At 42.7% G+C, this 16,682-nt stretch overlaps 1 protein-coding gene across 1 annotated transcript in view; it reads left to right on the top strand.

Moving 5' to 3' along the window:
• Positions 1-16,682, top strand: part of PDE3B (phosphodiesterase 3B) — a 150,598-nt gene that overhangs the window by 108,110 nt on the left and 25,806 nt on the right. The window contains exons 2-9 of the mRNA XM_063438612.1: positions 2,890-2,940; positions 5,085-5,333; positions 7,294-7,436; positions 8,260-8,366; positions 10,982-11,180; positions 11,583-11,674; positions 12,217-12,356; positions 15,101-15,235. Of these exons, the coding sequence (XP_063294682.1) occupies positions 2,890-2,940; positions 5,085-5,333; positions 7,294-7,436; positions 8,260-8,366; positions 10,982-11,180; positions 11,583-11,674; positions 12,217-12,356; positions 15,101-15,235 (1,116 nt within the window). The remainder of the gene's footprint in view (positions 1-2,889; positions 2,941-5,084; positions 5,334-7,293; positions 7,437-8,259; positions 8,367-10,981; positions 11,181-11,582; positions 11,675-12,216; positions 12,357-15,100; positions 15,236-16,682) is intronic.

The following is a 16,682-nucleotide window of genomic DNA, read 5'->3' as shown; positions in this document are numbered from 1 at the left end:
GCAGGGTATTAGGAGCTCAGGGAAAAGAGAACATTTGTGAGAGTAATGTGAGTGTGAAGTGAAATATCTCGACTCAAACTGTGTGTAGAATTGGCAGTGTCTCTGCTGCAAATCTAACACTAAACTCAACCCAATTGACGTCACTCGGCCAGATAACATCTTTCCGAATTGCCTGCTGACGTTTCCTTGTCATCTCAGTGGTTTTAGCAGCACTTCTGTTCTTATCTGTCAGAGTCCCTGTTTAACCCCAAACCTAGTCTAAGCATTTAACAAAACTCTTCAGACACTTCCTGCAAAACTATCCGGAACACCCTGAATCGGCCACTTAACTGTCTGCAAGGTTTGACATTGCTGCTTGTGCACTGGTTAGTGTTCAAGTGCTGATGGTTTTTAATGATTCTCTCATCACCCCCTGTGCATTCCATTCTACTTGTGTGGGGCACAGAGAGGCAAAGGGCTGATGCTAGCACACAATGCTCCTGCTACTTGTTATTCTATGGGCCCTCCACTGCTACCCTTATCTGTTCTGATTGACTCAGATGCATTATGTGCATTGCTCGGTTATATTTTAGTCAGTGTTTCAGTAAATGCATGACTGCAAAGAAGTGTACTGCTAATGTTCACAGTAATAAAATAATTGTGGTTTTAAAGGGCTAATATAAGCCCTATAATCATTATGTACCATTGTAGTGGTTATTGTGCCATCTCAGAGTTTTGTGTTAAACCATTTTCAAGCAGTTTGGCTAAAACAAGGTTTGAGGCAGCTACAGCCCAAACACTATTCTTCTAATTACTCATTTGGATGTCTCACTCTGCCGACTCTCTCTTCATTACGGCCATTGGCCAATATGAACAAAACTAGTATTGCTTATGGGGAGCTGGAACAGTGAGCATGTGTAGTAAACAGTGAGCAGCCTAGTCACCGAGGGAGGAGGAGGGGGGTTCGGCATTTTTTTTCCTTTATCCCACACCTGTCGTCCGGGGGGAGGAATCAATAGGTCCCCGCAATTTTGTCTTCTAGGGCCCTCATCTGCTGCTCATGGGTGGGGGCCGGGAGGAAGGACAATAGGTCTCCCACCCCCCATGGTCTTTTAGGGCCCCCACCCAGCGCTCATGGAGGGGGAGGACAATAGGTTCCCCCCATGGTCTTTTAGGGCACCCACTTGCCGCTCATGGGTGGGAGCCAGGGGGGAGGACAATAGGACCGTCCCCCCAATTGTCTTTTAGGGCCCCCACCCGCCGCTCATGGGTGGGGGCCGCGGGGAGCACTAGGTCCCCCAATTCTTGTAATTTAGGGCCTCCACCCGATGCGCATGGGTGGGGGCCGGGAGGAAGGACAATAGGTCTCCCACCCCCCATGGTCTTTTAGGGCCCCCACCCAGCGCTCATGGAGGGGGAGGACAATAGGTTCCCCCCATGGTCTTTTAGGGCACCCACTTGCCGCTCATGGGTGGGAGCCAGGGGGGAGGACAATAGGTCCGTCCCCCCAATTGTCTTTTAGGGCCCCCACCCGCTGCTCATGGGTGGGGGCCGCGGGGGGCACTAGGTCCCCCAATTCTTGTAATTTAGGGCCTCCACCCGATGCGCATGGGTGGGGGTGGTGGGGACAATAGGTTCCCCCATTGTCATTTAGGGCCCCCACCCACTGCTCATGAGTGGGGACAGGGGTGAGGACAAAAGGTCTACCCCCCCATTGTTTTTTAGGGCCCCCACCTGATGCTCATGGGTGTGATGGTGGGGACAATAGGTTCCCCTATTGTCATTTAGGGCCCCCACCCGCTGCTCATAAGTGGGGCCAAAGGGGAAGACAAAAGGTCTTCTCCCCCCCCCCCATTGTATTTTAGGGACCCCACCCACTGCTCATGGGTGGGGGCCGGGGCGGGGCACTAGGTTCCCCCCCTTATTGTCATTTAGGGCCCCCACCCGATGCTCATGGATTGGAGCCAAGGGGTACCCTTATGTCCCCCTTTAAGGTGAATAGCCCCCACTTGCGGGGCAAGGGTGGGGGCTCAGGGGGGGACACTATGTACCCCCCTGCTAGTTAATAGATGCTCCACCGTGGGGGGGGTCTTTTTTGACCAATGAAAGAATAGACGAAGGCCAGTGTTTAACTGGGCATGCGCAGGAATTTCATAGCGCTATCTAGTGTGGGCAGATGACATGTCCCACAGGGCCTTCATTTGCCCACACAAAGATGGCAAAGCCCATGACCTAGGGTCCGGGCACAAAATAAAGATAAAAAAAAATATGTAATATGGGGGTTTGGGGGGGGGGGGGAGGTTAGGGGAATTTGGGGTGACTAAGGGGAGCAATTAGATGTAGTGGAGTCAGGAGGGGGGTTAAAAAAACAAAAAACGGATGCGGCCATGACGTTCCTTTTTAAAGTAGCTCATTATAGTGTTTATGCTGGTATAATATTTTGGCAGTGTCCTTTGGTTTAAAGTCCAACAGTTTTGGAGGGGTTTGTCAAAACCCAGGGCTCTTTCATATTCTCCAAGAACCTTTGCACCGCAAAGGGAGAGCTGCACTAGCGTTGCCTTGCCCCCCTGCCTGCACTTTGCAATTCCTTCTAATATTGGATAATGAGGGGCCGTTTGCATGTTATCCAGAACGTGTTAGGAGTCCTGTTTGTTAAATTTAGACTGAAACGGGGGGGACAGTGCTCATAGACTCTGATCAGAATAACAAATGGATTATAATCACACACTGATCTGTAGTGTCTATTGTAGTTAATGATATGTTTGTTAATTAATGTAAATCCAGATTTTTTTTTTTTTTAGAGTTTCCATTTTACGCGGTCACTGCAAATGGGCCAATAATTGTGATCTCTGCAGATTTTATTCTTTATATTGTGACGATTCTAATGGTATTATTTTTCTCTTCTTTCAGATGATTCTTTGGGATTGGGATTTAAAACAGTGGCACAAACCACAGTATCAGGTGAGACGTGACTTATGCTTATCTTCAATTTGTTGTATTTCTATATTTCATGTGTTCCCAAGCCATTAGGCTCTGCATCTTTTCACACAGGGGGTTAGGTGTAAAGTATAGTGTTCACTTTAAATGGGCATTTTTGGATAATTTGTGTGCACTATACAAAGGGCCAGTGTGTAAAGAGTGGATTAATAAGAAAATACCATATATGAAAACAGCACATGTAAAAGTGAAAGTGACGATACCTCATAGGGTTTTACTCGGTCTCCTCCACCCCCCCACCCCCCCACCCCCACCCCATTAAAACAATTTCCCCCAGGGTTCTAAGACATTAAGACATCCGAACTCTACGGTCAACCATCTTTAACCCTGTAATTACACCCAACTCTCCCATAGTTTTTTTTACCATAGGGAATAGATCACGATATACAAGTACATATACAGAGCTAGTACAAACAGTGTTCTGGTAACCTGTCCATTAAAGAATATTCTGGTCACCATAACTTCTTCACCAAAATAAATGTGATGGTACAGGGATATTCTCGGTCTCAGGTTTACTTAAAGAGGTTTAATTGTGAACTAGTGGAGGTCCCCAGCTACCTCCATTGTACTCTGAGACTTGAAATGGGAAGACTTGGACTGGGAACCGCTGAGTGCGTCGGCTTACGCCTTACTGCCCATCTGTGATCATCCCTGCACTAAACCAGTCCAATGCTTCTCCAGCATTAACAGCATTTTGTGTCACCATGCTCTGTGTAATGACTCCCAAATGTTCAGACCTTTGAAAACTGAAGATTTTAAACGGGCCACTAGCAGCTGTCATCTGACTGCAACTAGGAGGCATGTTTTGCCAAACCCCAACCTTAAAGGGATGCTCTAAGTATGAAAACCTTCTCATTTTACTGCAGTGCTTTTGGTGCATAAACACAATCCCTTTAGCCTGAAGCTCTAAAAATAAATTGTTGTTTCTGAGAAATAGCACTGGTTACATTTGGCCATAAATATGCATCCCTGTTAGTTATACTAGCAGCCCCCAGTGGAGCTTCAAAGGTCTACATTTAGTGTCAATACAGGGTACAGTGGCTCAAAATGCTGTCAATGCTATAAAAGCTTCTGATTGGTGAAGCTCAGCGATTGTCACACATGGATTGTAGGTCCCTAATAGTACTCTGTAAGAAGTATTGGGTTGGACTGATATCGTCACAACTGATAATCAGCATTGAATTTCAGGTTAGTTTAAAGTCTGTTTTTTTGTTTGTTTTTTAGTTTTTTTTACTTTTCCACTTTCCTTAGTGTTCCTTAGTGGGATGGCCACAGGGGCCTTTTCATCTTCAGTTTATATGATCAGGCACAAATGGCAAAAAAAAGGAAAGTGTTTAATCGTTTTGTTTTGTACCACTCATTGAGATACATTGAATGAAATGTTTATGACTCTTTAAATTCCTTCTATTGATCATTTTTTTATATAGGTTTGCATTGGTTAATTGCCAACTTATTAGGGATGCACCTAAATAAAAATTCTGGGCCAAAACTGAAAATTCTGTATGCCATTGGCCGAAAACCGAAACCGAAAATGACTTTTTTCCCCAAATGATTTAAAAAAAGTTTTCCTAAAATTTTATTAATATTAGACTTTTTAATAAATTTAATCTAATATGAAAAACTCCCGTCTGTTTTAGTGGTCCTCCCCGCTTAATGTTCCTCTCCCCCCATCTTTTTTAGTATTCTTTCCTCCCTCCTCCCCAGTCCCATAGTGTCCCCTCCTGCCATGTCCCATAGTGTATTTTTCTCCCCTCTCCCCTGTCTCATAGTGTTTTTTTGATCCCATCCCATAGTGTTCTGCCCCTTCCCCTCCCCCCCCTCCCGGTCCCATGTGCAGTATTCTTGACTTTTCATGTTATCATTGTGCTTTCGTTGTGATATATAATCATCTGAATTGTTAATGCAAGCATATCTGTTAAACTATGCACTACAAAAAAATATATATATTTCTGCAAATTTGACCAGTTTTCGGCCAAAACAGAATAGGCCCATTTTCAGCCGAAAATTTTGTTGGCTGTAATTTCGGTGCATCCCTTCAACTTTTTTATTTTGGTAAGATAATTATCATTTTTTGGAAGATCCATTGATGCATTTTCCTTTTTTTCCAGAATGCTGGAGGTGGTAATGGGGTCGATCTCTCAGTACTAAATGAAGCTCGGAACATGGTTTCTGATCTACTGGTAGATCCATCACTTTCCCCACAAGTCGTGTCTTCACTTCGGAGCATAAGCAGCTTAATGGGGGCTTTCTCAGGTTCATATAGACCAAAAGTAAATCCTTTTACACCGTTCCCTGGCTTCTATCCATGCACAGAAATGGAGGACAGTGTGGATAAAGGAGAGAGAAAGGTCCACAAGGTAAAACGCAATCCTGTATTAAATGTACTACAATTTGTAAGCATGCATTTTGTCTGAAACAGGAGAACTGGTTCAGGTTCCCATTAAAAAGGCTCAATTCTCTACAGTCATATGTGGATTGCTCTGTGAGATCCAGTGCATGTGGCATTTTATGTTTTGTCTTTAGAATCTTGCTTTTATTCTATTTATTTGCATTGGTGTGTGCTAGTTGTTTCATGCTCATGCAGATACAGTACTACGAGAGGGGTAATTCACTAAAATCCAAATGGCAAAACCATCCTGCTGCATACAGGGTCATTGGTACTGCAAAATCCAGACATTGCTCACATTATTCAACAATGTCTGAATTTTGTAATTCAGGCCCCCAAATGGGCCTGAATTGGGTCCTGATCTCAGCCAGACCAATTGTTGCCAGGTGGCTGAAATCCGGACTCTGATGCTTCAAATCCAGGCCCAGATTTAAAAATTAAAATCCAAACTAATTGTCTTCTAGCAGCGGTAGTAGTCAGCGGGCAAGTAGGTAAAACCTTTTGGCAGCACGCAGGTTAATTATGTGGCGGCTGGCCAGCGCTTGGAAGCCAGTCACCACATTAACTAGTTAAAAAAAAATTTAAAAAAAATGTTTTTTTTTGTTTTTTTTTTCAATTATTAATAAAAGGCCTATGGGGGTTAATAAGACTTCCATATTCCTCTATCTTGACCGGGCAGCTGTTCCCCCAGCTTCAGGCAACAGGTGGGGACAGTAAAATAAATTATGATCACTACTTGCCATCCTTAAGTTCCCCCTGTGCCAGCACACATGGTCAGTGGCAGGGTGCGATTAATTTAAACGTGTCAGGGGTGGATAAAGTATCCCCCCAACACAACCATGCATGGGTGGCTTGTACTGGCTATTATTGTATAACTGGGGTGGAGGGACCTTGTGTCCCCCACCCATTATCGGCAGGTTTCTAAATAATAAAATGGGGGGGGGGAGGGGAGAGGAAGTGGACAATGGAATGTCATAATAATAATACATAGTAGCATGTACACTCCCCTTCACCTCCTCATCAAAATAAAAAAAAAAAAAACTATTAATGGGGGATGAGTCAATAAAACCTGTAATAGAAACCATTACACTTTTCATCAGAAGTAATCTTTCCTCTGCTCCAAAAAAAAACAGATGGCAAAGATGGATTCATTTTAGTTTTTTATTCTATTTATTTTTTATTTTTTTCATCTTTAGAGGCCCCCATTCGTCTCTAATGGCTGGGGTGGAGAACACTAGATCCTCCACCCTGAATAATATCAGAGGCCCTACCTGATACCAGTGACAAGGGGTTGAGGAGACGCTGAGTTATTCCTTGTAATGGCTGCCCAGTCACTAGTTTTAAATGTTTTAGATTTGCCCCTACCTCCTGCATTTCAGGTTGCAGCATAGGAAAGTTTTATAGTTTTTTTTTTTTTTTTAAATCTTTTTTGATGTGACAGCTGGCTAGTAAGTGCTGGCCATCCACCATAATAAACCCTTCCATTGTCAAGGGTTTTTGGCTATTTGCCCGCTGGCTGCTAAAACTGCCAGCAGGCAAATAGTTCTTCAAATTATCATTTGATTAAATGAAAGCAAGTGAATAATTATTTGCGAATGAGCATCCTGCCATCTGCATTCAGTCCCATATTTTTGTTAAACCAGTGCTTTGTGAATATCCCGAATACTATACTTTTTAAGAGTTTCGACGTTAATGCACCCATTTTAATCTGGACTCCAAATGCATGTGGGTGATTGCTGTAGATTTGCTCGGGCTGACAGAATTCCAGCTGTATTTTGCTTAAGTAAACATGAGTTGCCATTGCGATCAGAATTCAGTCATTTTTACTGGATGTATAAAATCAGGACTATAGAGAATAACACAGTATGATGATAAAAACATAGTTTTATTTTACCACCCTTATCATGACTTACCTTGTCTCCTCTCAACAGGGATTGAACAGCCGTAGCAGCCTGCCAACTCCACAGCTCCGGCGAAGCTCAGGAATCTCTGGCATGCCACCCATGGACCTTGCCTCTTCTCGGTGGGAACGGAATAATGGAAAACGTCCTTACCAGGATTACAGCAGTTCAAGGTGAGGCCCCCAAGATGTTTGTATTGCTATTTGAAACTGAGCATGGTGTGTTCGAAGTGTATTATGTGCACATCTAAACTTTAGGAATGGGACCTCTGGGGTATTTAAAGGTCTCCCTCATCACATGTCTTTCATCGTACGTATGAAGCTACTCATTGACACACAGAAGACTCTCTAGAGTCAAAAATGTCTCTGTAATGTGTTTTCATAAAAAGATGATTCAGGCAGTACAGGGAATGTAGTTATGCTGAGCTCCAGAATTGCTAAAGTGATTTGCAAAGCCTTCTTCATGTAATGCAGTGTATGTACCAGCAGATGGCAACCTACAACAGTTTTCTGCTTGATAAGCCAATTACTATGTCTTATATGTTAAATCCATAGACCACGTTACCTAAACTTTAAATCCAGCCACGTTTCCACACTTGTGATTTAAATGAAGCATGACTAACGTCCATACAGTTTTCTTAATGTCACACACTGAAATTTAAATCCTTCTAAAAACAAAATTTTTGAGTACTTTGTTTTTTTTCTTTTTTGTTGCATACTTTCCGTAAATTACTTTAAGTGAACAAAACCCTCTATGTTGGTGAATGCCATGTGATGTTCGGAGTTTTTCCTCTGAATAATGTATATTGAGATACAGTCACTCTAACCCAAGGTTGTTATAGGATCCTTCAACTTTCTCAGCCATTACAGCTGCCATAATTTTGGCCAGCCGTGGTTGAGGATGACAGGGATTTTCATACGGTCAAAGTCCTGGAAGGTGACCCATTTGCAGATTAATCCAATTTATACACCTTCTTCCTTTATTTTGGTTTTGTAGCCAAGGATCTTATCCAAACGGGTCTTTCAGTTCAAACCTGCTTACAATACCAAAGCAAAGGTCTTCGTCTGTGACACTGACTCACCACGTCGGGCCAAGGAGAGCTGGTAAATAATATCCAATAAACGTATATATGTGTTAAGTGCTGGACAGCAGCCCATGGGTAGTTAAAGTGAATAAGTCACCACACCGTAAATGATCCCCATAGTTTTTACCTGTTTACTACTACCTTGAATAGGTGTTTTAAAAAAAATAACGAAACTAAATTCTAGTGCTAGCGCTAAAAATGGAACAACTAGGTGTTACAATCGTTATTTAGAGGATGCTTCCTGGTTCAATGCAATTTCAAATTTTACATCATACAACTTCCATATAATGTCATGTAGCCTTTAACTACCTTCAATAGGAAACTTGTACAGTAATTGTATTGTCATTTTGTATGTGATGTAGCTATTGTGATCTATTGATAAACTAACTATATATTATAAAAATAATAAATTCCTATCCATTTTGGTGATTGTAATTTTGTTTGTACAAATTTAGACCATTTGGCTTTTTTACTTTTAATTTTTTTTTCATGTATTTGTACTTTTTATCTTGGAATTTACAGTTGTTTTTAATATTTCCAGCAAAATAGTTTACATTTGAAAATAAAGAGTAATTGAATAAGTCGGCATAGAAAGCTCTAAGTTGGTGAGATTGCTCGGTGGGCTAATACATCAACACTTGATGATGTATCTGTTCAACTCTTTGGTGCAGGTTCAATCCCGGCAGGGTCAACTCAGCCCTTCATACTTCCGAGGTAGATAAAATGAGTACCATTAAATTGGGTAATAGTAACAACCCTGGATGTAGGGCAAAAGTAACATCCACAGGACGTACTTGAAAACCAGAGCAATCTGAATGTACCTTTCCTGGTTAAATACTATTATTATTATTGTTATAATGTAGCTAGCGCACTGAAATTGTTAAAAATAAATAAATAAAGCGTAGCTAAATCTCCCTACATTGGATCACGTGACTAAGGCAAGATTGCGAGCACACATTTAACCTAACAGATTATATAGATTCCTACAGAGAAAGAAGTGCAAGCTTTTAGGTGCAAAAAAAAATGTCCCAATCTTAAATTAGTGGAAGGTCAGAATTTTTTCGGATTATCGTAATTTCTCAATCAGGGTGCTCAGATGTTTAGGCTAATAATCTTGCAGCCAAACTTTAATTCCTAAAAGCAATGTCAATTTATAGTGCATTTTGCATATGAACTCACTAACCTCAGTTGCCGGTTACATCCTATCTGTTCCCCAATATCCAGTGTGAATGGTGACCGTGATCTCACTAAGCTCAGCTGACTGGTACATCCTTCGGTTCTACAATATCCAGTATGAATGATGACCGTTGCCTCACTGAGCTCAGCTAGTGGGTACATCCTATCTGTTCTCCAATATCCAGTGTGAATCGTGACAGTGACCTCACTGAGCTCAGCTGGCAGTACATCCTATCTGTTCCCAATATCCAGTGTGAATATTATTATTTATATATATGAATGGTGACCGTGACCTCACTGAGCTCAGCTGGCAGTACATCCCATCTGTTCTCTGATATCCAGTGTGAATGATGACCATACCTCACTGAGTTCAGCTGGTGGGTACATCCTATCTGTTCTCCGATATCCAGTGTGAATGATGACCATACCTCACTGAGTTCAGCTGGTGGGTACATCCTATCTGTTCTCCGATATCTAGTGTGAATATTATTATTATTATTATTTATATATATGAATGGTGACCGTGACCTCACTGAGCTCAGCTGGCAGTACATCCCATCTGTTCTCTGATATCCAGTGTGAATGATGACCATACCTCACTGAGTTCAGCTGGTGGGTACATCCTATCTGTTCTCCGATATCCAGTGTGAATGATGACCATACCTCACTGAGTTCAGCTGGTGGGTACATCCTATCTGTTCTCCGATATCTAGTGTGAATGATGACCGTGACCTCACTAAGCTCAGCTGGCGGGTACATCCTATCTGTTCTCCGATATCCAGTGTGAATGATGACCATACCTCACTGAGTTCACCTGGCGGGTACATCCTATCTGTTCTCCGATATCCAGTGTGAATGGTGATCGTGACCTCACTGAGCTCAGCTGGCGGGTACATCCTATCTGTTCTCCGATATCTAGTGTGAATGATGACCGTGACCTCACTAAGCTCAGCTGGCGGGTACATCCTATCTGTTCCCAATATCCAGTGTGAATATTATTATTATTATTTATATATATATATATATATATATATGAATGGTGACCGTGACCTCACTGAGTTCACCTGGCGGGTACATCCTATCTGTTCTCGATAACCAGTGTAAATGATGATCGTGACCTCACTGAGCTCAGCTGGTGGGTACATCCTATCTATTCTCCGATATCTAGTGTGAATGATGACCGTGACCTCACTAAGCTCAGCTGGCGGGTACATCCTTCGGTTCTACAATATCCAGTATGAATGGTGTCCGTGACCTCACTGAGCTCAGCTGGTGGGTACATCCTATAGGTTCTACAATATCTAGTGTGAATGATGACCGTTGAGCTCAGCTGGTGGGTAATTCCTATCTGTTCCCTGATATCCGGTGTGATTGGTGACCTGTCTTGCCTTTCTGTATGTTTTAAATTAAGATCCTTCCTCCAAGCTGCATAAAACCACTCTCTCTTTTTGATTTTAGGTACTTCTCCTAGCTTGAGTCCTGTGAGTTCCCCTAGCCATGCATCCTCGGGATTCACACGATCGCCTGTTGAATTTCCTGATACCGCTGATTTCCTTACAAAGCCAAGTGTTACTTTACATAAACCTGTGGGACATTCACTAAATTCTCAGGAGTTCCAGCTGCAAATCAGATCATCGCCGAGCCATATTTGTAACAGGTAAAAGGTTTGTTTTCTTCAAGTTTTATTCTGTCTCATAATGTTTGCTGTTGTGTTTTGTGAGTTTGGCTCTTGATTTGTCCTTGATGGATACCTTGTATCTTAGCAGAGTAAATGTACAAAGCCATCTTTATGGAAAGCGTTATAAGCAAGAGATCCTTCAAATATTTAGTTCAGTCTTTTTGATATAATGTTCTGCATGCTTGGAGTAATTTAAAATTTTAAAAATATATGTTAACCTGCCTGCAAAATAATTTTTTAAACGCTGTTGATTAAGAAGAAAATTTGTAGTCGTGATCCAGCAATAAAATAACTTAAAAACAAATGGTTGAACTTAAGAACTGGTCCAGTTTAAGCCATTAAATGTAACCTATATAAAATACAGTTTTTGTTTTTTTCTAGTTGTGGTCGTCAAATTTATAAACCTCTTTCAAACTCTGAATTGGCGGAGCACAGTTCCCAATCTGGAGCTGAATACCAAGTCCGAAAATCGGGTAGGTACATTAATTGGAACTGTGCAAGAGTATAACTCTACACAGTAACAATATACACTGTCCATGTAAATACTGAACAGACATATAGTGCAAATTCCAGTTTTTGTTTACGTTTTGTTTTGATCAGAGCGTGCACTATTGACTCCGTCCTGAAGGGGTTAAGGGTCAGGATGCATTTTGTTGTGTCTTTTTTTATACATATATATTTTGTATTTGTTTGCCATACGGTGTAGTAAACTGTGCGCATATGCAAACTGTTGAGGACAGTTCTTAATAGGTAGTTTACACTATACTGACCAGTCGCAACACTAAAGCCGACAGTTGATTTTATCACTCACTCCAAGTTGTATTGTATAAAGATCAGTAATCTCGCAAATGCCACTTATATTAGTTTTGTTATCATAGGTTCGAAAAGCGACCTGGGTAAAAGCGGTTATAGATTTGTATTCATTGTCATTAGGCCTACTTATACTTTTGGTTACATTTTGTAGTAAAATATTGTTTTAATTCTTTGATTCTGTCTCTTACCCTAATATTTGCAGGTGATAATGTTACCAGTAGTTTTAATGAATCGGGGCACGGGGAGAAGAAACCGGACAAACGATTACAAAAAGACTGCAGGAGATTATCGGAAAGTCACGAACAATATACAGACCAGACCCATGTTAGCCAACCATTCGAGGTTAGGAAGTAAATCCCTGTAATTCTACTGAAGCCTTTATTATATTACCGGACCCCTCCCCTGTATTCCTGACCAGATATACTACCGGACCCATACCCTATATTCTTGACCGAATACTATATTACTGGACCCCTCCCCTGTATTCCTGACCAGATACTATATTCCTGTACCCTTCCCCTGTATTCCTGACCAGATACTATATTACTGTACCCTTCTCTTTTATCCCGAACAGATATTCTGTTACCAGACCCATCCCCTGTATTCCTGATTGGATACTATGTTATTGGATCCCCTCCCCGTATTCCTGACCAAATACTATATTACTGTACCCTTCTCCTGTGTTCCTGACCCGATACTGTATTATTGTACCCCTCCTCTTTATTCCTGAACAAATATATTACCAGGTCCATCACCTGTATTCCTGATTGGATACTAGATTAAACGAAACCCTCCCCCCTCCCGTATTCCTGACCGGAAACTATATTACCGGACACCGCCCCTGTATTCCTGACCAAATAATATATTACTGTACCCCTCCCTGTATTCCTGATCGGACACTAGTTACTGTCCCCCTCCCCTATATTCCTGACCCGATACTATATTACTGTACCCCTCCTCTTTATTCCCAAACATATATTATATTAACAGGTCCATCCTCTATATTCCTGATCGGATACTATATTACTGGATCTCTCCTCTGTATTCCTGACCCAATACTATATTACCGGTCCTCTCTCCTGTATTCCTATATTACTGTACCCCTTCTCTTTATTCCCAAACAGATATTATATTAACAGGTCAATCCCCTATATTCCTGATCGGATACTATATTACTGGATCTCTCCCCTGTATTCCTGACCCGATACTATATTACTGTACCCCTCCTCTTTATTCCCAAACAGATATTATATTAACAGGTCCATCCCCTATATTCCTGATCGGATACTATATTACTGGATCTCTCCTCTGTATTCCTGACCCAATACTATATTACCGGTCCTCTCTCCTGTATTCCTATATTACTGTACCCCTTCTCTTTATTCCCAAACAGATATTATATTAACAGGTCAATCCCCTATATTCCTGATCGGATACTATATTACTGGATCTCTCCCCTGTATTCCTGACCCGATACTATATTACTGTACCCCTCCTCTTTATTCCCGAACAGATATTATATTACCAGGTCCATCACCTGTATTCTTGATTGGATACTATATTACTGGAATCCCCCGTATTTCTGACCGGATACTATATTATTGGACCTCTTTCCTTTATTCCTGATGAGATATTATATTACCAGACCCCCTCCCTTGTATTTCTGATTGGATACTTTTTTACTGAACCAATCCCATGTATTCCTGACCAGATATATTACTGTACCCCTCCTCTTTGACCCTGAACAGATATTATATTACCAGATCCATCCCCTGTATTCCTGATTGGATACTTTATTACTGGTACCCCCCTGTATTTCTAACCGGATACTATATTACCGGACCCCTATTCTGTATTTTTGACCAAATATTATATTACTATACCCCTCCTGACCAGATACTGTATTACCGGAGCCCTCCCCTGTATTCTGACCAGACACTATGTTGCCGGACCCCTTCCCTGTATTCCTGACCGAATACTATATTACTGGACCCCTCCCCTATATTTGTGACTAGATACTATATTCCTGTACCCCTCCCCTGTATTCCTGACCAGATACTATATTACTGTACCCTTCTCTTTGATCCCGAACAGATATTCTATTACCAGTTCCATCCCCTGTATTCCTGATTGGAAACTGTTACTAACCCCCCCCACCACCACCCCACCCCCGTATTTCTGACCGGATACTATATTACCGGACCAAATACAAAAAGTTACCTGCGCTCTCTCCTTAATCCCTATGTATATTTAAACAAATGGAGGTCATTTAGTTACTCCAATGGCCACTGGAGGGAATGCCCGCCTGCCAACGTCAAGGCAGACACCCCTAGACGGGTCCTACTCTGAACCTTTACCTTGCTTCCTAAGCTTCTGGCAAAGATATCTCTAATGAGACAGAAAAGGGTATTTTTTATATACACCCCTATATACTTATTAACTCTTAATAGGGAACACATGGGATGGGCGGCAGCATTGTAACCTTGCTATGTGATACAAAATGTGAATACAAATACAAAAAGAAAAGTTCTGTGCTCACTCACATCACTCCTGGGCAGCAGCAACGACCACAGTACACATCAGCTCCAATACATATAGTAAAAAACAAAGAAAAAAAAGTTACCTGCGCTCTCTCCTTAATCCCTATGTATATTTAAACAATGGAGGTCATTTAGTTACTCCAATGGCCAGTCAGGGTATTCCTGACTGAATACTATATTACTGGAACCCTCCTCTGTATTCCTGACCGGATACTATATAACCGGACCCTTCCCTTGTATTCCTGACCAGATACTATATTACTGGACCCCTTCCCTGTATTTCTGACCAGATACTATTTTCCATGTGAATTTTGTACTAGTAGTTGTGACTCATGTGGTGAGTTGTTGGTTAATTTCATAACTCTGAAAGTATTCTAAAAATAATTGTGATTTTTCTAGGTTGGCTGAACTTGTATTAAAATGACACGTTAATGTGTTCCTTTAAAAATCTGTTATTGTTATTATTGACTATATTTCATTGTAGGGCGGTTATCGTTTCTTTTTTGCTCTATAAGAAAATTATTTATTTTACCTCTACACGAATAGATGGCGGAAGAGACATCCTTGGAACTGCTAATTGAAAATCAGGATGAACTGTTGGAAAAATTGGATAATTGGAACTTCCCGATATTTGATCTTATGGTGAAAACAGGCGGCAAGTCTGGGACAATCCTTAGTCAGGTGAGGGAACTATTCGATTTATTGTTGCTATGAATTTACCTATGAATTTATTCTATATCTTCAAAGCTATGATATCTGTAACACAATCTGGGATCTATTATTATTCTTTATATATATATAAAGTGTCAACAGTTTCCGCAGTGCTGTACATGGATACAAGTTGGCTTACATTTATCTAATTGTATGTGCAGAGATTGTGTATGTGTGAAGTGGTCATGGTGATTGGAATAACCCTTTGCTTTCCGGGTGGCGTCACTGGAGAACATACTGTGACAAGGGACCGGAGTCAGTTTAGTATCGCTGGAGGACATTCTGTGACCTGGGACGAGGCATCGCTGGAGTACATTCTGTGACACAAGTGACGGAGGAATCACTAGAGGACAGTGTGACACGGGACGGGGGGGCATCACTGGAGGACATTCTGTGACACAGGATATTTGGCATCACTGGGCTTTCTCTGACACGGGACGGAGGTATCACTGGAGGACATTCCGTGACACGGGACAGGGGCATTCCGTCACACGGGACAGGGGCATTCCGTGCAGGCCCGGACTGGCCATCGGGCATACCGGGCAAATGCCCGGTGGGCCGCGATGGCCGTGGGGCCGAGGCCGGCAGGGGAGATCACAGGATCTCCCCTGCCAGCCCCTGCAGGGCCAGCGCTATCCGAGCGCCGGCCCTGCTGTGTGTCTCCATGGGCCGGTGGGGAGATCAAAGATCTCCCTCACCGGCCCACAGGCACGGTTAAGGGCGGCCGCTGGCTGGGGGAGTGTGGGAGGGAGGAGAGGACCGGCGGAGCTCTATCCAGCAGCTCCGCCGGGTCCTCTTGCGAGGTCTGAGCGTTGCCGCGGTTACCACGGCAACGCTCAGATCTCGCGAGAGTGAACTCTAGCCGGCAGGGGCTAGAGTTCACTCTCACCACTGGACCACCAGGAAAGGATGGCAGCATGGCACCCCTCCTCCACCCAGGCAGAACGGATCTCCCCCCTCCCAGGATAAAGGTAAGAAGGGAGGGGGGGGGAATATAACTTTTATTAATAAAAAAAAATACTTACATTTAAATAAAGAAAAAATCACACTAACAGCCCCCTCACACACACATCACCCCCAGCCACACACACATCACCCCCAGCCACACACACATCACCCCCAGCCACACACACATCACCCCCAGCCACACACACATCACCCCCAGCCACACACACATCACCCCCAGCCACACACACATCACCCGCAGCCACACACACATCACCCGCAGCCACACACACATCACCCGCAGCCACACACACATCACCCGCAGCCACACACACATCACCCGCAGCCACACACACATCACCCGCAGCCACACACACATCACCCGCAGCCACACACACATCACCCCCAGACACACACACATCACCCCCAGACACACACACACACAGCACCCAGACACACACACACACACACA

This window comes from Pelobates fuscus, chromosome 12, assembly GCF_036172605.1.
Source record: "Pelobates fuscus isolate aPelFus1 chromosome 12, aPelFus1.pri, whole genome shotgun sequence".
NCBI classification, from domain to species: domain Eukaryota; kingdom Metazoa; phylum Chordata; class Amphibia; order Anura; family Pelobatidae; genus Pelobates; species Pelobates fuscus.
Note: the sequence above shows the minus strand (reverse complement) of the source record. Positions and strands in the feature narration are given on the sequence as shown.